General features: G+C 37.2%; 1 protein-coding gene across 1 annotated transcript; it reads left to right on the forward strand.

Moving 5' to 3' along the window:
• The first annotated feature begins 4,310 nt into the window (after window positions 1–4,310).
• Window positions 4,311–24,754, forward strand: ndufs4 (NADH:ubiquinone oxidoreductase subunit S4). The gene is made up of 5 exons (XM_053480500.1): window positions 4,311–4,451; window positions 8,880–8,955; window positions 22,141–22,313; window positions 24,329–24,402; window positions 24,540–24,754. Exons 1-5 carry the CDS (start codon window positions 4,375–4,377, stop codon window positions 24,641–24,643), a joined length of 504 nt encoding a protein of 167 aa, XP_053336475.1. The 5' UTR covers window positions 4,311–4,374; the 3' UTR covers window positions 24,644–24,754.
• The last annotated feature ends 509 nt before the right edge of the window (window positions 24,755–25,263 follow it).

A 25,263-nucleotide genomic window follows, 5' to 3' on the forward strand; every position in this document is an offset into this window, starting at 1 on the left:
CTCCTTCAAAATGCAACAGAGGGGGGTGGGGGGGGGGGTGGGGTTAGGCGACAGAGTGCGCGAGAGAGGGGAAGCAATTCTGTTTTTCTCCTTTTGCACACCATAGATTAACTCTTTAAGGGATAATGGGTTACCAACTGGTTGCATTGTTTCAGTGTGGTGGTGCAGAAATTCAGAATTTGACATAAGAAAAAGATTAAAGACATTTTTGTTGTCCATCCTGGTCCTTTGGAAACTTTGTAATGTGCTTTGATTTTTTTTAAATCAGATATTCACCTTTTTTTTTTTTTTTACTGAAATACATTGTAGTATGTTTATATATATATATTATTTATTATTTACAAAAAGAACCTCATTATACGTTTTAGCATATTGTTTTCTATCTGTATTTATAGCAAACCAAAAATATTTTACGTAATAAATGGAGTTTTTATGACTTAGATAGTTTTATATTAATAAATGGGATTTAATAACAGTCGGTAATTATTTTACTCTGAACCTAAATGTCTTTTTTCCCCAATTTATAAATGTTGGAAATCAAACACAAATGCATTTTCTTCCAAGAGACCGAGAGACTAGTCAATTACACCCTCACTTCCTCTATGGGTAAGTGTTGATGAATGAGGTCTCATTAAAGCTAAATTGAGATTCCGGCAACTGAAGTGCAGGGAAGTCCCTTAGACCCTTCAACTCTTTCACTGATCAATAGAAACTTTGATCTCATCCTCCAGCGCTTTTAGGGGCCAGACACATACAACCTTATTTCAATGAATGGTAAAATGGAGGAGGAAGAATCCAGGGGACTGATAAATAGCGGAAAATAAGTGTGTTATGACATGGCATGCCTTCAGTCCCAAGGGGGGGGTTTCTTGCTTTGCTCCATCCCTGAGAACCAAGAAGGAAATCGGCCATCTAAAAGTGAACCCTTTGAAGAGACCTGGACTCAGATTAAGTGGCATGCTTTGGATGCTTTGTTCTGCTTTTTTTTTTCCCTTTGGAAGGACCCCCTATTTTCCCCCTGTTTAGGGGTTGGGGGAACCATATATTTGTCAAGCTAAGGCACATAGCCAAAATTTGACACATTGTGGGCCGTGTTATTTACTGTATGTTTAAAAAACCTTATACATATACCACATTTATCAAATATGCCTTTACTCTAAAATGTATTTTTTTTAAATAATGTGCTTATATTAACTAACTTTTACACTAATACACCAGTATACAAGTCTGTGACAAACCGATTATACAAATGCTTAAATAAATTGACCCAATTGGGTCAATTTATTACAAAACTTCTATGAGACCATAAAACTCTAAAACATTTGATGACCTTACTGACAAAATTATAATTTCAGGAGAAAAGTATTATGATTGATTGTAATAAGATCAAACAGACACACATGCTTAAGACTACAGCATTCAATGAAATAACTATTGCCTATAAAGGGTCTGAAATTTTAATATATTTTTTTAAACGGAAAATAAATATGTCTTCTGAGTATTTTTTTTTATTTAGTTAGAGATGTACATTACTGAAGGTTAAAGTACATTAAACTAGCTTTAATAATGGTAAACACTTTTGTTATCCTTAAATTCTAGGCCAGAGTGTTGCAAACATTTTGCAAATGGGGTTCCTTTAACTGTAACGGTAAAATACATATTTTGCAGACGGCTGTTAAAGTAATCCAGTGCATCAAATATTAGGAATATTATTTAAATGTTAATAATAATATTTATGCAGTTTAATGAAGGGATTAAGCTTTGCATTTCTGCCCATGTCACAGCCAGTGTTAACATTAAGAATAGCTCCTTAGAGACACTCTTTCTGAAATCTTAAACTTAACTAATAAACTCAGTTTAAATGATCAGGTTAAAAATGTAAATCTAACTTTGAAAATAATTGTTCTAATTTCCAGTCTGAAACAAAGAACTTAAAATTAGATTTAAAGAACAACTGTGGTTTGTTCCAGAAGTCTAAACCTTTAATGTAGTTGCACATTGCCAGTTTGCCAATGTTTAACTTTTATGCATGTGCAATTTCTAAATCACATCTCCATTTTATTTTCTATATTTTCATTCAAATTCTTAAAAAAAGCAAAAAAATTTAAATATTTTGACTTAAATATTTGTTCTTATGTATTCAAAAACCAATCCATTCAGTCCTTATTTAGTGCATTTAAACTATTTTATTCACGGCATTTAAGACATTTAGTCAAATCCGAACCAGAACTAGAATAATTTTTGTGCAATGACAATTTGCCAGTTAGTTTTACTAACATTAAATAATCAAAAAATATACATGCAAATGAGTCATGCAAATTTGTTGGGAAACACTAAATTGGATTAATTCAAGAGAAGATACCTAAAACTTTAATTAAATAAGATTTTGATGTAAACCTATGCATTTTTCCCATTTGATGAGCCATACATTTGTGAGCCAATGAGCAATGATTTAAAATATATGAAAAGTAAATGGAGTTACAGCATTGTGCAACTGTGTCTTTACATTTACAAACATATGTACATTAAAGTTAAAACAGATTTTATAATTTTGTAGGTGTTCTTCCCACATCAAGTGTTTAAAAAATGCATTTTCCTGCTTTGTAAAAGCATTGTATGTTAAACTATAATCACTGATATCCTTAAAATATAATATTCTATAATATACTTAATATATTTTTATGACTCATTCAGTACTGTTTATAATAAAAAATTTGTGTTAAAATTTACATTAAACTGCCTCACAAAACTGTTCAGCTTTAACTGAGAAATAATACATAATTTGAAGCATTAATAAAGATCCATTTAAAAAAGTACATATGTGGAAGTAAAAAAACTTGATATTTTAAATGTACGTAAGTACTAAAACATAACAGAACATGTTTAACTGTTAAAATAATGCAATATCATGATTCCATGTGAAAACTTACTTTTATTACTCATCTAAAACTATTACAATGAAACATTATACTATATACCTTGATAAATCATTCACATTCCATCATTTGTAAGTGCATGTACAGTAGTACATGTGTATGGAGTTTATGTCTAATTACTTAATTAGAAGTAAAATGCTATATAAATAACCAATAATTACCATTAGTAATAAAAAAAAACAATAACAAAAAATAACATTTTGTTTGCAGCATAACATGCTTAATAAAGTTTAAAACATCCAGTTCACTTTAGCAAGTTAATAAAACTCAACTTTTTGTTACATTTAGTTTATATCTTAAAGGGCGCCAATAAAAGACATCTCATTTTTTTTACAAGCCGTTGCTCAGGATTTTAAGACATTTTAAGAGGTAAGGCCAGGAATACTCATCCTCATGTTCCTCTGTGTACAGTGCAGTGGACTATACATCCCCAAATGCTCATGAATAGCTATAGCACTAACTGCATTGCGTAGCATTACAATATTTAACAGACATTCGCTGATTTGTAAGTACTGTAAAGGGATTCATAGAAATGTAAGGAATAAAAAGTATTTTTATTTATTTATTTTAAAAAAAGTAAGTATACAGCACATGTATTCAATTTGATGTAGGGCATTAACACCCAGGAGCATGGTGGCTAAGATGTAAGCCTGTGTTTGTGAAGTTTGCATTTTCTCCCTGTGCTTGGTAGGGTTACCTTTGGTCCTGCGGTTTCCCCGGCAATCCAAAACATGTGTCGATGTTTTTTATTGGTGTTGATATTGTGGGTGTCTGTAGATAGATAGATAGATACTGTAGATAGATAGACACAGACCAGCAGACAGAAAGACAGACAGACAGACAGATAGTCATATAGTCAAATAGACAGACAGATATACAGATAAATAGATGGATAGACAGACAGACAGTTAGTTAGCTAGATAGATAGACACAGACCAGTAGAAAGACAGAGAGATAGACATGTGCTCATATAGTCAAATAGACAGAGATATGGCTACAGATAAATAAATGGACAGACAGACAGATATATATATATATATATATATATATATATATATATATATATATATATATATGTCTATCCGCTGGTCGATAGATAGATAGATAGATAAAGTCATTTAACGACCTGAATTAGATGTTTTGAATTAGAGCAAGTAAAACAGTCACTTAATGAGTTTTGATTAGTCACACCTGGTTCCTCTAATGGTTTGTCTGATGTTGCTTTAATTGATTAATAAGTGTAAAGCAGTGTGATTGATCATGAAAAACGCCACTGTTTTAAAGAAAACTCTATAAAGGCATTTTTATGATAATACGCGGTTCGTGTTTGTCCTCATGTTCGTACTTCACATTGAAGAAATCGCGTTTGACCTCAGCGGGATGCCGTAGAGTCGTGTGTGTGTGTGTGTGTGTGTGTGTGTGTGTGTGTTCCGCCAACATGGCGTCCTCAATGTCACTCTGGTCTGGTTTGAGTCGAATTTGTTTTCGCCATTCAATCACAAAAACTCCACTCAGGTAATAACGAGCTGTTTGTATTATTTGTGCTGTGTGTATTTTGTGCTGTGTGTAATATTACACTCGTTAAATAATAGGAGGATGTTTAGCAATAACATTAGGATAGCGTTAGCATTGCTTGTCGTTACTGTTTCATTATGTATTGTAAATTCTGTGTGGTATTTAAATTCATTTATTTTACACAGGGTTAAATTCTTTAAATTGTTCATATTGTTGTTTAGTATGGTTATTCTTTATGCCTGTTAGGGATAGTTATGTTATTAGCTTCCTAACGCTGTGGTGACTAGCTAAACATGCTAGCAAGCTCAAAAACCTTTCAAGAACAAAGACAACATGACACCAAATGCACTGCTTATAGCTTAAATAAAATATTAGGCAAAGTAATTTAACCTCTTTGAGTTAAACATAAAAAAGCTTTTATTAGCAGTTTTGTAAGAATGTAAGCTTGTAAATTATTTGTCTAGAAGACATCTTGGGTTATGGCAGCACAAACACACTGCTTATGAGATTACTAATGATTTTTAATGATTATGCAAGATCTGTGAAGAACACAGACAGAATGAGGTTAGTAATATACCAAGACATAATAGTAACATTTTATAAATGGCATACATTTTTTTTTAATTAGTGGTAAATTCCACCAAAAATTGAGAACAAAGGTGTGTGAATGGGACATGTCATACTGCATTAACCTTGCTGAATCTGGACTGTCATCTGCAGTTTGTGTAAATATGTTACTTTGATATGGCATAAAGTGTCGCCTGTTATGCATTTAATTAATCTTTGTGCTATTTTTTCTTGGTACTATACATTATTAATAATAATAATAATAATAATAATAATAATTCAATACTAATAAAGCAATTTCAGAAGGGTCAAATCATCTGGTGGCTCAATGGGAGGTTTCTCGCAGGTTCAAATCTCAGCCAGTGCTTAAACCCCAGCCACTGGATGCAGTGTCGGTCCCAAGCCTGGATGAAATAGGAGGGCTGCATCAGGAAGGGCATCCGGCGTAAAACTTGAACCAAGCTTGTATGTGTGGCCTGGATGGTCCGCTGTGGCCACCCCTTGCCGGGCGCAGCCGAAAGACCAACACCACCACCACATCAAGCATAGAAATTCGCCTTAAGAATTTAAGTTTTGCAAGAAATTTGCGTTGGCATACAAAGGACATAAGGCATATGAATGAACCGAACGCTGGCTAACATGCAAAAAACCTTTGGCTTTAGGGGAAAGCCAAGAAGTTTACATTTTTGTTTCCAGTTAGTGAAAGTTATTTTGAAATTCATTCTATGATACCAACTTTCCTTCGGCATGCGTTTGAGAGCAACATGATTTTTTAAGCGTTTTTGTAAAATTGGTAATATTTTTGGGTGGCTGGAATGGATTATACTGCATTTTCTTATGGGAAAATCTGTATCGCTATACAAATTTTTGCTTTAAGAACTCCAAAACCTCTAAAATGAATTAAATTTGTATGTCGAGGTTCCAAGAGGTATCTGTTTAGAGGAGACAACATCAGTCATGCCTTCAGGATCGAAAAAAACTAATAATTTAGAAGAACAACAAGCAGAAAGACAAGAGATTTGCTTGGGCTAAGAAACACAAGGGATGGATATTGGTCTGTTGTGTCTGTTGAAGATTTTTGGTTCTAACCTCCATATTAGATGTAGAGAGGGTGAACAGACGATTTTGAATGGGTGGTTCCCACTATGAAGCATGGAGGAGGTGTTCTTGTGTGGGGAGTGCTTTATGCAACAGTGTCCACAGCAAAATTAAGGGGAACACTTGAGCAGCATGGCTACCACAGCATTTTTTTAGTGACATGTTATCCCATCTGGTTTGCACTATGTGGGACCATCATTTGTTTTCCATCAGAACAATCAGCACAAACACACCTATAGGTTACGTAAGAGCTATTTGTCCAAGTAGGAGAGTAATGGAGTGCTGCATCAGATGACCTGGCCTCCACAATCACCCAACCCCAAATCCACTTGAGATGATTTGAGATGAGTTGGACCGGAGACTGAAGCAAAAACATCCAACAAGTACTCAACACCTCTGGGAACTCTTTCAAGATTGCTGGAAAACCATTCCAGGTGAATACTTCATGTGGCTGACTGAGAGAATGCCAAGAGTGAACAATGCTGTCATCAAAGCAAAAGATATGTTTTGAGGAATCTAAAATATAAAACATATTTTTTGTTGGCTACATAATTTCATATTTGTTCTGTCATAATTTCAAAGTCTTTAGTGTAATTATTATACAATGTTATGCAAAAGAAATGCTACAAAGCAAGTATGCTTTGAACAATATATATATAAAAAAAAAATTTTTTTTAGCAGTATACAAAATGCAAACAGAAGAAAAATCTACAATATTCTGTGGCTTTAAGTCAGCATCGGTTCTTACAATTGCACAAAGTCAGGGATTTTGTAGGTTCAGAGTCAGGTTTATGATTAACCAATTATATCGAGCAGGAGCTAATAATGAATTTCATATGTAGGTTATAATATAGTCATGAACTGAAATGGAAACAGCTGGCCTAAAACTGGGTCATGGACAGCCAAGCTCTGCTACTAAGATGAGGTTGTGAAAGACAGTTTTATGTCATTGGTCATACACAATGGCAAGATGGAGTATAGCAACTAGAAGGTAGTTATTTCCTGCAACAGCAAGGTCTCTTCCAGGCACAGATTCTAAAGCAGACTGTGATTTCAAGATGTGCTGTTTAAGTTTTATTAAAGAAGCACAAAGAAACGGGCAATGTTGACAACTTTAGGCGCAGTGGTCGGCCAAGGAAGCTTAATGCAACAGATGGAAGGCACATCATGCTTAGGACCAAGGTACACCCATCTACTGCCTGAAGAAGTCTGCCCAGAAGTGGTACTCATGTAGGAATGGTGGCCAAAAGCCATACCTCAGTCATGGAAAGAAGATTACAAGTCTAAACTATGCACGAAAACATAGGAACTGGGGGCGAGAAAAGTGGCAGCAGGTGCTTTGAACTGATGAGTAAAAATTTAGAAAATATTTCTCTGTAGTGAGAGGCACGATGTTTACGTAGGGCCGGAGAACGGTACAATTATGAGTGTCTGTAGGCAACAGGGACGCATGGTGGATATTCCTTACAATTTTGGGGCTGCATTTCTGTGTTGGAGGTTGAAGATTTGGTCAGAATTTATTGTGTCTCAGTGCTGAGAAATTTAGGCAGATACTTATCCATCGTGCAACAACATCAGGCCTCTGATTGGCCACAAATTTATTTTGCAGCTGGACAACGATCCCAAACAAACAGCCAATGTTATTAAGCAGTTCAATGTACAGAAAAACAAGTCATGGAAGTGATGGTTTTGCCCTCACAGAGCCGTAATCTCAACATCATCAAGTCTGTCAGGGATTACATGGAGAGACCTGAAGGATTTGAGGCAGCCTGCAAGAGCTGCGGTTAGTTCTCCAAGATATTTGAAACAACCCATTTGCTGAGTTTGTTTCAACATCAACTAAAAGAATTGATGGCAAATCTGGTTTTGCAGGCAAAGGGTGGTCACTGATTTTATTTGGATTTCTCTTGATAAAAACACACCCATGCACATCAGCCATAACATTATGACAAAAATTCTTCCCAGTCTTGTGTATATTCCCCTTGTGCCACCTGAGCAGCTCAGGCTCCTTGGGGCATGGCTCCACAACACCTCTGTCTCTGGCACTAGGACTTTGAGTTCTACGCATTACATGGTGAGGTCTTCATGGATTAGACTTGTTTGTCTGGTGTATCCCCTGGGTGCTTGATTGAATTGGGGTGTGGGGAGTTTGGAGGCCAGAACAACAACCTTGAACTCTTTGCTGGCCTTTGGTCCCTGCAGGCATGGGAGAGCCTTAGGAGTTGACCCTGATCCCGTCACCAGTTTACTGTTAATGTTATGGCTAATCGGTTTATATAGTGTACTATTAAATTGTACATGCAGTATAATATAAAAAGTTTGGCACTTTATATTTTGCAATTTAAAGACTACATAGCTGCCTTAATAAACAAAATAATAGAAGCTTGCAAGTTTCTCTCTTCGAGAGAAAGATCTCGGTCAGGAAAGATGTGAGAAAGGTCGGTGAGCTTTTCCCTGACATTAACTTCTGTTTGTGAAAAACCGGCAACCACGGGTTTTTCTCATGCTGCTGTTCAAAGAAGACTCTTGCTCCGAAATGCTCCGCTGGTAACCGTGGTTCGGTGCGCTGACATAAAGTGCTTTCTGTTGCTAACTGTATAATGGGAGCGTGCCAGAAACCCAGCAGACAGAAGTAATAGGAGAGATTCAGCATGCGCTTCATTCTCCCTATTCTGCCACAGCATTGTGGACGCCTTTGTTTACTTAAGTGATTACTTTTCATTTCACTCTCATTTTTCCCTCCTCAAATTTTCTGTCTTGCAGGTCAGTTAGCACATCAGGATGTCTGGCGCAGAAACAAGGACAAGAGTCGCAGCTCATCACGGTGGATGAGAAACTGGTAAGAGTAAACATGCTGTGTTTGGTGTTAATGATTTGTTGTCGGGGGAGTTGACTGACTTGGGTTTCATTTTGTGTCAACCATGTTGTATTTTAATAGTTTTTTTTTTTCATTAAAGAGAACCTATGTCTAGTCATTCAGATGGGTTTTCAATGTGCATATACAAAAAATGTTTGGGGGGGGGGGAGAAAAAAAAAAACATTCCCGGCTTTTTGTTAGTTTTCCACTTTTGTGTGGTCCAGAACTGATACAAGCCAATTACATCCCCCCTCCCCCCCTAATGTGACCTCATATAATAAAAAGCCATGTCTCAGATTGTTACTCAGCTCTGCTGTGCTCTAGCAGGGCATGGCTCGGTAGTAGTTCTTTTATATAGATACTAAATCTGTGCCTTTGGAGCAGAAAGAGTTTCAGGTTTAAAAAAATTAAGCTGAAGCATTAACACACACACACTTTGGGGGGAGATCAAACAGTAAAGTATGGGACCTTTTAAATTGGGTTTCTAGTAAGACATTTTACATTCATTCCTATTTTTACATTCATTCCTATTTTTACATTCATTCCTATTTTTACATTCATTCCTATTCATTGGTGTGACTGAAAAAAAAGGATTTTAACAACATAAATGAATAGTACCAGTCACAAACAAAGGACATAAAATTGGATTTATTTTCTACATTCTAAAACATTTTTTTTTTTTTTTCCCCGTCAGAACTATGAAATTAACACATGCAATTATGTAATTAATTAACAACAGCAGTCAGTTGTTATTTTAAGACATAAAAGTCAGCTGTTCTAGAATAGTTTCCGGAAGAACAGTATCGTCAAGTGCATTTGCAAAACCCATCAGGCACCATGATGAAACTGTCTCTCATGAGAAAAAAAGTCTCTCAGGAAAGCAAGACCAAACTTACCTCTACTGCAAAGGAAAAGTTCATTTAGAGTTACTGTTTAAAGGAGATTATTGCATAATTTGGACACCTTCAGTATTTTTTTTGCAAAGTAGAAAGAAAAAAACAAATCAAGAAAGACCATGGAATTAGAAGGTGTGTCCAAACTTTTGACTTTATATAGTAACAGTAATAATAATAAAAAACTGTAATGTCTTATCTTCACTGTTCCTGTCACATCTTTGACATGAAGGTGTCCATGTTTCTTAACTTTCGAATAAAATGTCAGTTGTTCTAAAAAAATTGTCAATCCAGAGTGATTTAAAAAAAATCATACCAGAAATTTTAACTGATGAAAAACTTACACAGCTTATGGCGACCTTTAATCTTTAAACCCATAAGTCAGATTTTATTTACATAAAAATCTCGACCTTTTTTGGAGCTACTTTAGTAAGTTGTACTTTAGGATGCATTAATTACTGTAACTTTTGGATATGGTTTATTTGCACTGCCATTAGCCTCTATTTAATTTATTATTATTTTTTAAACAAACCCATTTTCAAATTAAATCTTGGTTAAACCTGAAGCTTATATTTAATTCTGTAGATGTAAAAGTGTGACATTGGGTGGGATAAACAGCTTTAACCTCTGTTAGATCCTTGTTCACATTCTGACTTTTTGACTAAATAAAGATTGGCATCGCCTTTCTGCGGGTTATTTAGCATTTATCGAGTAAATGGGGAAATGCTACAGATCCTCATTCACAGAGCTTTTACAACAGAATGAGCTCATGAGGTTTAAGAAACACAACTTACCTGGCCTCACCTTTATCACAGGACATGTAAATTCTTGCCTGATGTAATTGTGGTGTCTATTATTTTTTTTTTCCTCCATGTTATTTGTCTAAACCTTTGTCGCTGTTTATGTCTGAGTGGTGCATTAGATAAAATTACTGCAGGTTTAAAGATAAACCAAGTTTTTTATTCTTAGGAATTTTTGTAATTGTTTCACAATAGCCTCAACAAGGAGTTTATTATTTTTTTATTGAAAATCTACTTTAGGTACTGTCTTTAGTGACAGTTAAAAAAAAAACATTATAAAGTTCCCAAGAAGGTATTTTCTCTCTCTCTCTCTGTCTCTCTCCCTCTCTCTCATTAATTCTCTATATCGCTTATCCTATACAGAGTCGCAGGAGGCTTTAAGCCTATACCGAGGGACTCGGGACACTTGGCAGGGTACACCCTGCACAGGGTGCCAATCCATCACAGGGCACACAAACGCACTCTTGAACACACTCACTCGCACACTACGGGCAATCTGAACGTGGCAATTAGCATAATCTGCATGTCTTTGGACTGTGGGCGGAAACCGCAGCACCCAAAGGAAACGTACTCCAGCATGGGGAGAAAATGCAAACTCAACACACACATACTTAAAAATTCAGGAATCGAATCCTTGAGGCAACAGTGCCAACCACGACACCACAAAACACAATAATAAATCCAGCAAAAACATATTGTAGGATTTTTTTTTTTTTTTTTTAAACGTCTTCCTGTATACAGTACTTTTGTTCAAGTAGTTTGAATGCCTTTTAATTCACAGGAAAGTGAACAGAAGCATTACTGAAGAGTCTTTAAATGCCTTTTGTTGATTTCTTTATCATTTGCCTATGTGAGGAAAATGACCCTTCTGTAGTGGGTATTTGGGTGGGTGCACATTGTGTCTCTTATCGTGTCTGAGGCTGCCAGGACGAGGGCTCTCACTTCAAGCTTGGGGCCGCTCCGATTTAAAGCCGATTAAGGGTTCCCGAAAAGAATGGACTGAAAAGAGAAAGCAGGGGGGAAAATAGACGAGACAGACAGTAGCGGCTTCGTCTGGTAGGGAAAGGCCGCCTTTTTCCTGTTGGCTACTGAGCTTTCATACTTATTGTACTGAAGCTGGAGTGAATAATGTTGCTCTCAGACATGTGCATGGTGCATGAAGTTTCCTGACATGTCTAAAAACGGCACAAAACGCTATTGTTTCATTATCGTATTAACGGGCATGGCACTACTGTGTGCGTATTTAAAAAAAAAAAAAGAAAATGCAGCCTGAAAAAAAAAAAAAAAAACACTTCATTACAATGATGCAGGGCGGAAATATGTGACTGTCCATAAACTATATTCCTGGAAGAAACTAATATAATGTTTTGCCACAATGTTACTTAAACTGGGATTAATGTGGCATAAATTATTCTTCATGGTTTTGTGTTTAGCTTTTGATCAATACAGAAGCATGTTTTAAACCGAGTCATTTACCTCAGTTGACGAATAAAAGGGATTGTGTAGCAAGTTACACTACATGAAAAAGTCAGTTAAACTGAGCAAGTAGGTGTGTTTAAGGAAAATTTTTATTTATAGGGATTCACTCTTTCTCACTCACCCATAGTTTATACCGCTTTATCCTGTATTCACGGTCGCGGGGGCCTGGAGCCTATCCCAGGAGGCTTAGGGCACGAGGCAGGGTACACACTGTACAGGGTGCCAGTCTATCGCAGGGCACACACATACACACTCATTCACACACTATGGGCAATTTGGGAACATCAATTAGCCTAACCTAACCGGAGTACCCAGAGGAAACCCACCAAGCACGAGGAGAACATGCAAACTCCATACACACAGAGACGAGAATCGAGCCTGGCCGGGAATCGAACCCGGATTATAAGGATTCAGTAGTATAAAAATTTTGCTGTGGTTTGTATTTATAAAAAAGTGCCAATAATAGCTATGTAGATATTTTAGCCAGTTAATGGAAATGAAACCATATTGGGGTGGTGTGATGATGTTCAGCTATTTAATGGAGACTTCCTAAAATGCTAAATAAATGCTTTCTCACAGAAAAAGGATCTTATCAACAATATCACACGTTCCCACGTTAATCGGTTTGTGTGGCGTGTCCTCTATACAAGCCCCTGTGTAAGGTGTTATTGTAGAAATGTTACCACATTAGAATAAATGCACTAATACAGCATAAACCTGTTAATTACCTTGCAGCTACAAAACTAGTGTTAGCTGCTGTTAACGAAACAGAATTGGCATCTTCTGACCAATCAGATTTAAGGAACATTGTTGCTTTGCGTAGATATATTTAAATCCACAGCGTCTCTTTTCCACGAGATTGAAAACGGCATTACATTTTAGTCCTTGAACAGCTATCTGCAAATGAAAAAACGTAAATAGACTTGTCTGACCAAAGATATGAAAGAGGAATTTCACAACATAACAAAAATGTGCAAAGCCCACGCCGTGCGTTCATGTGAAAGTGCTTGCATATGGCGCGCTTTCTGAGCAGTCGAAATGTGTGGCATATCAAATGATGGCAATTAAAGACCTGCGTGATTGTGGCTGAGTCCTGGCACTTTCTCGCTCTGGTGCCTGCCCTGGCTTGCTTTTGTTCATAATTACTGTTTGATTAAGCCTGCTGAGCTGTGAGACAAACCGCATGGCTGGCCACCGATACGCAGCTTTACACGGAATGTCTGATCAGTTAACAATATGCACCCAACATCCCTGAGCAAGTTTTGTCATATGCTTTCTGTCTGAGCAACTAGATTTCTGTACACCTGGAAGAAAAACTTTTGAAGAGAAAGTGACAGTTTGCTGTCTGCTCTTTAAAAACAATAAAATATTTAACTGGTTTAAGACATAAGTAGCCATTTCTACATCCACGGCGCTGTTCACTTTCTTGAACAGCCGTGTCATTGTGAGTTTTGCTAAAAATGTAGTGATGAAAAATGTGTGTTTGCTTTGCATGCATCAGTATGTGTAAATTGTTCTTTGTATGTTTTTTTGTAAATTGTGTAAACTTTCCATTAGGGGTGTAGCAGTATGCAAAAATCTCGGTTCCACAGTTCTGAAGTCACGGTTCGGTACAGTGGAAAATAAAAATCCAGATATTTAGCTGGTAAATTGTGCCAAAAAAAGCTCTTTTAAATTTTAATTAAATCTTATTTGCATTATTGCAAAATATGGGATGCTTAGCTATATACTGTGTTTATAAGGGGCATCCAAGTCAATCTAAAATTTCTCGTGAATGAAGGTGTAAAACAGATTGACATTTACAAAAGTCTTTTAAGCACAGTGCAAACATTTTAAAGAAGGCCGTACATCCATTAATAACGGCCCCGGCCGAGGTGGCTCAAAGCCCGCTGCAGCTGTTCTCGGGAACATTCAGCGAGTGGAACGCCTGATCCTTGAAAAATTACTCATAACTTGTCATCAACTTGAGGAAGAGACTCATCTGTCAGTGAGAACTGTACACAACATAATTTATGAACACCACTTGCACATTGCAGGAATAGGCTGGGAGTTATTGCCACGTCCCTCGTACAGTCTTGACCTCACTTTAAGCTATTTTCATGTTTGCCCATTAATTTTCTTCCTGGGAGGTCATGGCTCCGCCATCGTAAGTAAACTTTTTACCTTGATGGTATCCAAGCATGAGTGAAACACTGGAATAAGTGCATTAGTGTAATAGAGGGGAAAGGAGTTTTTTTTTCTCCCTCATATCTGTGTTCTGTTATTGTGCAATTAAAAGTCCTGGTTTGACTTGAACGTCCCCTTTATATAAGTATTAGCTTGAAATAGATCAACATACGGACATAATTGTTAAATTTAGAACACTAACTATACAGTTTACTGTTTGAGTAAGAAAATATATAGCCGTTGAGTTTATCACTTTTTTAGTTAAAAGAAAAAAATCTTGTTCTCTGAAAATTAAAGTTTATTTTTTTATTATTTTTTTTACAACTTTGTACTAAGTGTACTGTCAGCTAAAATGATTTCTAGCATTTCTGCTTGTTAGTAAGCCGAAGTCATAGTGGTGCTACATTAGAGAGGTTTAAGTGTCCAACCATGGTCGTTTTGACTCACGGTATTCCAATAAATGAAAGAACCGCTAAACCACCTTTTCCTCATACATGCTATCTGTGCAAAAGGCGTTAGCCACACAGGTTCAGAACTGACTGACCACCTAAATGAGCTCCTGATCTGTAACTTTAATCTGAACTAGGCTTGATCACGAAGAAACAGATTCTCAACTCAACAATTCTAATTTTTAAACACTTAAAAATCTGTAGAGCCTCCAAAAAAATAGATGCTGCTTTGTGCCAGCTGTCTGATTGGGATGCGCCGATTCGTCCTGTCTGCTTGTCTCATTAGCTGAACAATTCTCCTTTAGTGATCGTCACTGTATTTGTGCCAGTGCTTCAGTTTGTTTCATTGTTGGCCTCGCGCTCTTCGGAGACCCTACGGCACTTGATTCGGCAGTTTGTACCGGACGTTTGTACTGTGTGACCTTAAAGCATGTTAAATTTAAACGTTGCTACATATCAAATGTTTTGCGTCAATAGAAAGTTTTTTTTTCTTTCCATGCTATTGAACTTTCTTGCTCTCCATGCAACAGTGGGCATGAAATCTGTTGCTAGGGCTAGTGATTGTTTCACATCACTTGTATATTTTTGAATTTTCCGGAACATGTTTGACTTTTTGACAGTGTTTATGGGTATCTTGACTCATTCAAATTAATTAAATATGGAAATCTAATAATATAAGCAAAAATGAAAGAATTTGGTATTCCAGAAATGGCTTCAGCTTGCATGTTGTATGTACTCCTTCAGATGCTTTAGATAAAATCCAGCTTGTAGAGCAGACCACACTGACCTGTCCTCCCTGCTCTCTCTCTCTCTCTATATATATTTATATATATATATATACACACACACACACACACACACACACACACACACACACACACACACACACATCTCAAGTGTCTGTTTTGTCTAAGCTGTTCCTCCTACCAGGTGCTTGTGTGAAAATTTCAAGGCTGGACAACTAGGTCAAAGGATATGTCTCTTTTGAAGAGGACCTTACAAGAGGCTTTGTGTATTATCCGCTAAATAGTATTTCATTTACTTAGCTCTCAAGAGAAAGTAACCGTTAAAGCACCCTTCAGTGCACGTCACCTTTGTGTGACTGAGGAAAGAAACTTACTTCAACCATGTCGCTTCGGACACATATTTTTTTTCCACCATTCTGTTCTTCGTAAAGATTAAGCAAAGGTCTTGTCCCCATCATTTAGATATAATACTGTAATTAATGGTGTCAGTGTTTTTGGTTTTCAAAACAAGAAAAGTTCCTATAGCATTATTTAAAAAAAAAAGCGACCATACAACCATTATGTATGATTTCGTTATCTGCTACAATTTACACCTAAAAAGAAAAGTTTTATCACTTTTAAACACAACGTTAAAGGGTTTGCGTTTGTCAGACTAGGATTTTTCTTACTTTTTTTTTTTTTTTTTTTTTTTTAATGCTCAAGTGCCTTTTTGCTCCGGCACAAATTGGTATGCGTACACATGGAATAATTACACTGCTCTCGCATGTCTGGAAAGAGTGCAGATACACACGAGTCATCATGCCTGCACGCAAAGTTTCAGTGCACACCTTCAGGTTTCGTTCTGCTCAGACGTGGCTTTAAAGCTCAACAATGTTGACAGAAGTTTACAATTAATCCGATTTTTTAAATTTATTTTTAAAATTTTTTATCAGTGACGTTCCTGTTTAAGCCTCTGTCTACATGGCCAGGTAGTGATCTGAATTTGCTCTGTATGTGTTAAAGTATTTGGATTTATTTCTGAAATACAAACAATACTGTTAGATTTTTCTACACTACTTACCAGTCTCTTGTGTTATTAAACAAGTTACTTACTCCCTAAAGCAAATACACACCGTTTCAGTTTTGTTTGTCAGTTCCTTAGCTACGTTTTACAAACTTTTTTTTTTTTTTGACCCGGTGAGCGTGCCTGTTATTGACTATTCCGTCCTCGCATATCCGTCACTATCGCCTTCAGCTGAAAGCTGTGATGCTCCTGGTGTGTGAGGTCATTTTCATGCTCTTGCTAAATATCGACGCACACATATGGTACCATTTCACCACATAATGTCGCAGTGAATATGCATTCTGTTCCAAAAAGTGCAAGCGAGCCAGATGGCTTGCGAGTGACACTTAAAAAGGAGCTCTGTTTCAACAAGCAACGCCGAGCTTTTTTTCCATGCACGTTGCCTCCAAACAAACAGGTGGCATGTGGCTAATTGCATGCGGAAATGCCTCTTCCCACACACACAGTCTGCCCCACCCAGACTGCTCGGTGTAACGTGAGAATAGGTTTGACCCTCGGTGCCAACTGCGCCCTCCTTTCACTCGCACAAGTAGTACATGTTGTTTGTTTCTATTAGTGACCCCGTACGTCCGATCCGTTATTAGCGCAGCCCTCTCACTTCAAAAGCTGGCCAACCAGGGCGCGTTGCGCAACAGCCGACGCAGACACGACTCGGCTGGGGAGGTTAAGGGTCGGGTTTGGCTTCCTTCTTGAAAGTCTAACGCTCGTCGACTTAACAATATACGACCTACTGATGAAATCTGTCAACATGTCTGAGAGAGGTCAATCCCCATCCAATAACATCCTGATTGCATGGGTGCTGAAAGCTCACTTTTCAAGTGTGCACACAGTGTGTGCGATTGTAAAGGCTTTAATTCGTGTTTGATTTCGTCCTTCTCTTCGCTTCTTCGCGTGCGTCTCTGCACTATTATAAACCTGATCTTGTTGTGATTTCCGAGATTTAAGCAAATCTAAGAAACGAACACATCCCTCAGGGCAGTTTACGCTGGTTAAATGAGCAGAGTTTCTTTTTTTTTTTTTTTTTTTCCAGATTCATTCATTCCTTTTTTTTTTTTTTTTTTTTTTTGGACGAGGACCCACCCTTAGATTAATAACAGGAAATGATCTTCCCCAGGTGATAAACAAGGCAAAGTGTTCATGTAATAGCCAGGTATTATTTCCACAGTCTGGCATGGGATAAAACAAGTTCTTAAAAAAAAAACCACACACAAGAGTTTCCCTTCATGCCAAGCTCAATGCGTTTGTGATAATTTATTCACTTCTCATTAGGAGCCTTCTGGTAAATTTCCAGCCTTTCTTTTTTTTGTGCCGATGGGGAAGAGTGTTATTCATTTTAATTCAGTTTTTTTCCAAGACTACATTCCGTTCAAGGTGAATTTAACTTCCGCGATCTCCCCCCCCCCCCATCTGTGGGAATGCCGGTGGGGTGTGTTACACATCTTAGTTGTGTGGAATCATTCATCTGAATGCTAATCAAATTACACCTGGGAAAGGCATGAAAGGTTCCACCTCTATCTGATGGGAATGCTTTACCATCTACGTTCTCATATTTCAGAATTTTTTTTTTTTCGACTCCAGAGCCTCAGGTCATCGCCACATGCACAGCTTTACAAGTCCGATTCCCAATCCGGCGCACATGGGCCTGCGATTGCCATCAGCCTCATGCGGTCGTGCTGCAGCTCTTGCTGCATGTGTGGTGCTCCAGAGCACTCGTCTCAAAGGCAGCTGTATAAACTGTACTTCACTCACTTCGTGGGCAAGGGAGCTATTTACCTGAGTGTCGGGGACGACTGAAGCTCCTCCGTGGGGGGATTCCCACAGCAACTGAGCGTGTCCAAAACACAAAGCTCTTCTGAACTGCAAAACATATGCTTCAGCAAATACCTTTTTGATGAGAGACAGAGCATTTTTTTAAGAGCAGTATTTTAAACTAAGAGTTGTTGGACAGTTAGAACACTAGTGTGTCAGTACATATTTAGAACGTTGGTCCGTTTGGTAAAATTGAGTCATAAAGCTTCCCAAATTCAGGTTCTCCAGTTATGGCGTACAGAAAGCATAATGTCACAACAGGTACAGGTAATGTTTTTGCACCTTCAAATTTTTTGTTTTGTCAGTTTCAACAGTGTCTTGATAAAAGCTTATTAATTTTAGAAGCTCAGCAGAAAAGTGCTCATGCTATCAAGAGTTTGAATCTTAATGATGGCACAAGTAACTGGAATCCAAGAGAGCAAAACTGACTGACTGCGTTCTGAATTTGATGATGGTTATGTATACTCTACTCCCTGTCAAGCACGACGATGCTGTCCAATCGCTGGTTTATGTGAGCGCATGTACAGTATGAGGAAGAGGTTTTGTTTCAAATGTAACTCTCAACTTTTTGTTGAGTTGAGAACAATATCGCGAGTTGACTTGTCAGCTTGCAGTGGGATTTAGTGTTATAAAAGCACGGTGCTTATCAAGTCTCTCAAAAAATAATAGTGCCAGCTGTAGAAAATAGTGCAAACGATATTTTTTTATTTATTTTGTAATATCCTTGAAATGTCCCTTATTTAACAGTAGAACTATTGTTTGCATGATTTGCTCTAGACGGCAGGGTTACTTTTTTTCCCCCCAAGTCCTTTCTGACAAATAAAAATAGTTTAACTAAATTGTGCAATTTTAATTCTATTTGCATTATGTAAGAGTGACTTTGCAAAACTCATTAGGCACCATGATGAAGCTGGTTCTCGTAAAAATCCTCCTAGGTAAGCAAGACCAAAACTTAACATCTGCTGCAAAGGAGAAGTTCATTTAGAGTCACCAGCCTCAGAAATCACCAAATAACAAACAGCACCTCAGATTAGGGCCATTATGTAGGCTTTACAGAGCATAAGTAGCAGATGCATCTCAATATTGAAAGAGATTATTGTATATTTTGGATTGTATTCAGCATTGTTTTATAAAGAAAAAAAAACAGAAATCAGGAAAGACTACGGAATTAGGAGGTGTGTCCAAACTTTTGACTGGTGACAGTCTTGTGAGGTGGCATGAGCACTAGTTCAAAAAAGATGACATCAACTGGTTACAAAAAACATAAGTGTTTAGTTTTATCTATCCACCACTCAGTGACCTTCAGCATCACAACGTTGCTAGAAGAAGTACAAGTGATTGATTACAGTATAATTTTTTGGAAACCGGCAAACTCTACGTTGCTAGATCTTCACAAATTTCAATGCACGTAACGCTTGTACAACTATTTCTTAGACCATCATAGTCTAGACCTCCAGTATGTGCCGGGCTCTACCTGAGTTCAGGTGCCTTGTTTTCGCACATTTTTCTTTCATTTACACTCAAGGTAGCCGACATGCTTTTCCTCTCATCCTTCTCCTGCCCGGCTTCCCCCTTGGTCTCGGGTGTGAAAGGGCTCCCATGCGCTTTATTCGCTGAGGTGTCAGAAATATAGACACGCTTTTATGTCATGAACACTTTGCCAGCTTTCCTCCCCCGCTCTTAAGCCTGGCATTTTGTCTGCATACCAGGAATTGTAGGGCCCCGTGAATAGTGTCAAACTTCATAGTTCTCATTTTGCTTCCTGTACATGGCTGGAGAAACGTGCAACGTTTCCCCCTTTTGTGGTGTTTTTTTTTTTTGCACACAATTTTTTGTCCCCTTTTTCTCTTTCCTAAGAAGCACCATATTTAAGCCGCCGTCTCCTGCTTTGTGCTCGGGCCATTGTGCTCTCGTCTGTTGCAAGGATCACCCTGCTAGTTTTTGTTGCCCTAATGTATGCAGGCATAAACGTCTAGACTAGAATTTTTTTTTTGTACATCGCAGGGGCAGTGAAGTGTGTGTGTTTTTTTTTTTTTTTTTTTTTTTTTTTCCTCAATGCACCTTCATCTGAGCCCATATTTGAGCATTTAAGAATGGGTTCGTTGTTCTGACCGGTACTCTTCTCATCAGCAGTTTATGCAAATATATAAATGCTTACTGTAGTATTTCCTGTTTAGAGTCCACAGATGTAATTAGACCTTATCTCAGTGTTTGGAATGGCCTGTCAACCGTTTGTCAGATTCTGGATATTTTACTTCTCTTTAGTTTTTCTTCATTGTAAAAATCATTGTAACGTGAGCGCACGATAAGTAAGAAAGCAAGTCACTATAGACCTTGAATTAAAACGTAAATGTGCTGTGAAATAAGTAAACATTTTGTGCCTATTCACAAGAATGCACTCTGATTGCATTATGAAGTAATCTTTTCCATTTTTTATTTATTTTTTGTTCCCCATGATTACTTTTATGGTTAGTAACTACTAAAATCTGTTTATTGAGAAACTCAATTTTGTTTCTTTATTTTGGCATTCTTTATTATATTTGCTTTTGATTTTAGAAGCCAAAATAAAAGAGGAAGAATAATAAAAGAAATTAAATTGTTTATATTTAAAATATTTTGTTTTATGACCGTATATGTGACACGTCTCACCTGTCTGACTACATGAATGAGGTTTTATGGTGCTGTATTTGCCCATCTATTATTCAGACTGTCTAAATGTTATGCACCATGCGCTATACACCGATTTGCGAGTGTCTCTTTGTCCACAGTTCAAGCTCTAAAGAGCTGCTTTTACAGTGAACCGACGGGCAGATGACGGCTGCTGATCAAATTTGATTCTTTGAAGTTGTAATGGCCATTGAAATGTGTGAAGGAGACCTGAAAAGGGAGCTGATTCTGAGGCTTGGAACCTTGGGTGGCTACCGGTAGCATGCTGTGTGTGTGTGTGTGTGTGTGTGTGTGTGTGTGTGTTGCCGACTTTCCCCAAAACTCACGGTCTAATTCCTCGAAAAAACTCAGCTCACAATCTTTTTGCAGAATCCTGTTACTCATAAACACTGCCAGTTAAAGTCTGCTTTTTAGAACAAAGTGTACTTATTAGTGTTTTAATAGGATCTGATTAAGGATTTTTTTTTTGGTTTGACTCCAAAAAAAAAAAAAAAAAAACTTTTTTTCCCCCTTAACATCAATGACATGTCAAGGAGTGAAACCACAAGTCATAAAATTGTACTAAATAAAAAAAAAGATAAAATTTTTGGTTACATCAGGAATTTATTATATTTATTTTATACATAAATAATTTAATTTGTTTCTTTTCACAAATGACGAGCTGTTTTTGTTTGCTAGGAATTGTTTTCTCGGCACTCCTCACACCTTAAAGCACAGGTTTCTGGCCTGTGACTGAAGCCCTGTGGTGAAAAAGAAAAAAAAAATCACAATAGGCCGTCTCGCAGCATTTCAAGTGTGAGAAATTAGCTTGTCTAGACAACGTGCGCGTCTACATTCAAAAGGAAATATTTGGGCTTTTATGCCCTTTAGGTGTAAGAGTGTGAGGCGTGCCAAGCTCTTTAATGCTGCTGCTTTTTTCTGCTCTTCTTGGCTGCGTACCATGAGCTCCAAATCTCATTTCACCAAACATAGACTATGGGGTGTTTTCCCAATCATGTTTACCTTCGGGGGAAAAAAAAGGAGTATGAACCTATGATTTATGTCTATCTCTCTCTCTCTCTTTTTCTATTTCCTTCTGTCTCTCTTTTTATTCAGGACATCACAACCATAACCGGTGTTCCTGAAGAGCACATCAAGACTCGGAAAGTGCGCATCTTTGTGCCTGCTCGCAATGCCATGCAGTCAGGTGTCCAAAACACCAAGAAGTGGAAGATGGATTTTGATACACGTGAACGATGGGAGAATCCTCTGATGGGCTGGTCCTCTACGTAAGTTCATATCTCTCCTTTAAAATCTACTCATTCTTCCCAAGTTTATTTTTTTATTTCCACAATTTTTTTTTTGTTTTTTGGGGGAAAACAATTTATAAAACTTTGATTAAAAACACATTTTTTTAGGCTTTTTTTTTTTTTTGGTATAAAGTGTTCACACACAATGTCATGCACAGGTATAAATATGTAAACAGAATATTTTCTATTCAGTATCACAGATGTCTCGTCATTACAGCCAAGTTCAGAATTCAGTACCTGCTTTTTTATTTCTGTGTTTTTGTGTAAAAACATAATAAAAGTCATCTGATTGTAACAGGTCTTAGTATTAGGCAACTACAACCTCGGAAGAACAGCAACAAGTGAAATGAAACAAAAATGAAGCCAAAAAGAAAAAAAAACACACAGACGATACTAAGTACCCCCTTTGTGCTTTAGACAAAAGATTTAAGAGGTTCTGTTAATCATTAGCGCTTCATTTACTAATCATCAGAAGGGGTACAGACCTCTATTAAAGCAGAAGTTTTGGCAGTTCAAGGCACATTCAGGTGTGTGTTAACACAATGCCAAAAAGCAAACAATGGTCTTTGAGAAGCACTTGTTGATGGAAAGTGTTATAAAACCATTTCCAAAGGGAGTTCAGTGTTTTACAGTAAGAAAGAATATTCACAAGGCCAGACCACGCAATGTTTAGAGAAATACAAAAATCTTAGCATCTTAGACCCTACAGGCCTCATTGTTCTTGTTAAATGTTAAAGGTCATGACAGCACAATTAGAAGAAGACTATACAAGTACAGTTTCCTCAGAAGTGTTGCAAGGAGAAACCTCTTCAGTCTAAAAAGAAAACAGAAGCTTGACTGAGGTCAAACAAACCATAAGATTTCTGGAACAATGTCCTATAGACAGAAGGACCAATGTGGAGTGTTTGTCCTTAATCTCCAGCACCATAGTTGGGGAAAACAGTATCTCAGCAGAAACACCTTGTATCTCCTGTCATGCACAGCAGTGGAGGGGTGATGATTTGGGTTTGTTTTGGGCCCCTTGCAGTTATTGAGTTGACCGTGAACTCCTCTGTATACTAGAGTGTTCCAGAGGCAAATGTCAGGCCGTCTGTCTGACAGCTAAAACTTGGCAGAATGATAATCCAAAGAACACCAGTAAATCTACATCAAAATGACTGAAAGATAAAAGCATCAGGGTATTGAAATGGCCTAGTTAAAGACCAGACCTTAACCCAACTAAAATGCTTTGGCAGGACCTTAAGAGAGCTGTACATAAACAAATGGCCAAAAATCTTAATGAACTGAAGCAATGTTTTAAAGAAGTCTGTAAGAGGCTGAGGAAGTCGTCATGGAAATGATTACCTCAAGTTATTGCTACTAAAAGCCTTTGAATAATGCAGGGTCTTGGTTTTGTGTTTTGTTTTTTTTGTGTGTGTTTTTTTTGTTGTTTGTAATAATAATAATAATAATAATGAAAAATAATGATAAATGCTTAAATTTGCTAGAGAGCATAAAGATTGGACTTTGGAGTAGTTGAAATAGTTCATGGTCTGATGTCATGATGAGTCCAGATTGAGACTTTTCCAGAGTGATGGGCGTGATGGAACCGGCATATTCCATGATTGAATGTGTAGTTCAGGCAGTGTAATGTGTTCTTGATGAACTTTTATGTCACACACTTTATAACCAAGTCCTTTTTCACAAACTCAGAACAGTTTTTACTGTTTTCTCAGTTGTAGTATCAGTAACCCCAACAGCTGCATCTTATTGTCATATAATTTATTACAGCTAGATGTAGAAGACTGCCTTCTTCCAGTCTGCTCTGGAGACTTCAAGATTCATCGGTTCCTTCAGATTGTCTTTTTTGCCTTATGTTCTGGATTTATTCCTAGCATGTACTCGTATTTCAATTGAACCCATTTTAAGTGTAAATTTAGAGGTGCTATGTTGGCAAGATTCTAGTTTTTTTTACATTTTTTGGGATTTTTAATTTTTTAATTTATGTTTTTTAGGGCTGACCCACTGTCCAACATGGTCCTTACATTCAGCACTAAAGAGGATGCTGTTGCATTTGCTGAGAAGAATGGTATGTGATCTATTTCAGCTGTATGAAATGAGTTTTAAATCATGAACGTACATTCAGAATAAATTTTGAGCAAATGTCCAGTTCTTCGACTTAAAATATGCGTGGTCACTTCTTCACTGTTATGTTTGTTTCTCCAGGCTGGAGTTATGATATAACGGAGAAGAGAACGCCCAAACCGAGAGTGAAGTCATATGGCGCAAACTTTTCCTGGGACAAAAGGACTCGAAGGTCCGCCAAATAGACGATCAGTCAGATTATTTAGATCTGTTCATGATCTTCGTTTTTTTGGGTAACAAATATTATAAAATGTAAATTTACAGAATTCTAATAAAGCTTCCTGCAGTAATAAAGACTTGTCTATTAAGATTTATGATGATATTTTTCCTCTCCTGGCTTTACAAGGAAACTTGCACATACTGTATAACAAAAGAGGAAAGTCCTGATTCTGACAGAACTTCTGAACCACACTGTACACTACACAAGTGCTTTTTTAAATAACTGAAATTAGCTAACGTGAGTCCCGAGTTCCAAACAATTCCAGAGATTTATTACATCCTTCCTTTTGCTAATTTGAAACATCTTTAAACTTGTACACAGTGTACAGTTAACGCTAGAAGCTTGGTAGTGAGCGGAAGAGGCTATAAATTGAATCACATACAAATAAAACGTTGAGTTTTAAGATGTATGACTTAATTGTTGTTGGGTATTTATTATTTTTTTGGTTCTTATTTAAACAAAATATATTTTCCAGCTTTTCTTTACTCATTTATCTTCAGTTACCTCTTGTTTCGGTCATGGTGGCGGAGGGTCTGCAGACTTTCCCAGGAACCCTGTGTGTTGTAAGGGTTCGATACGCTCTGG

The sequence above is a fragment of the Clarias gariepinus genome, chromosome 21, assembly GCF_024256425.1.
Source record: "Clarias gariepinus isolate MV-2021 ecotype Netherlands chromosome 21, CGAR_prim_01v2, whole genome shotgun sequence".
NCBI classification, from domain to species: Eukaryota; Metazoa; Chordata; class Actinopteri; order Siluriformes; family Clariidae; genus Clarias; species Clarias gariepinus.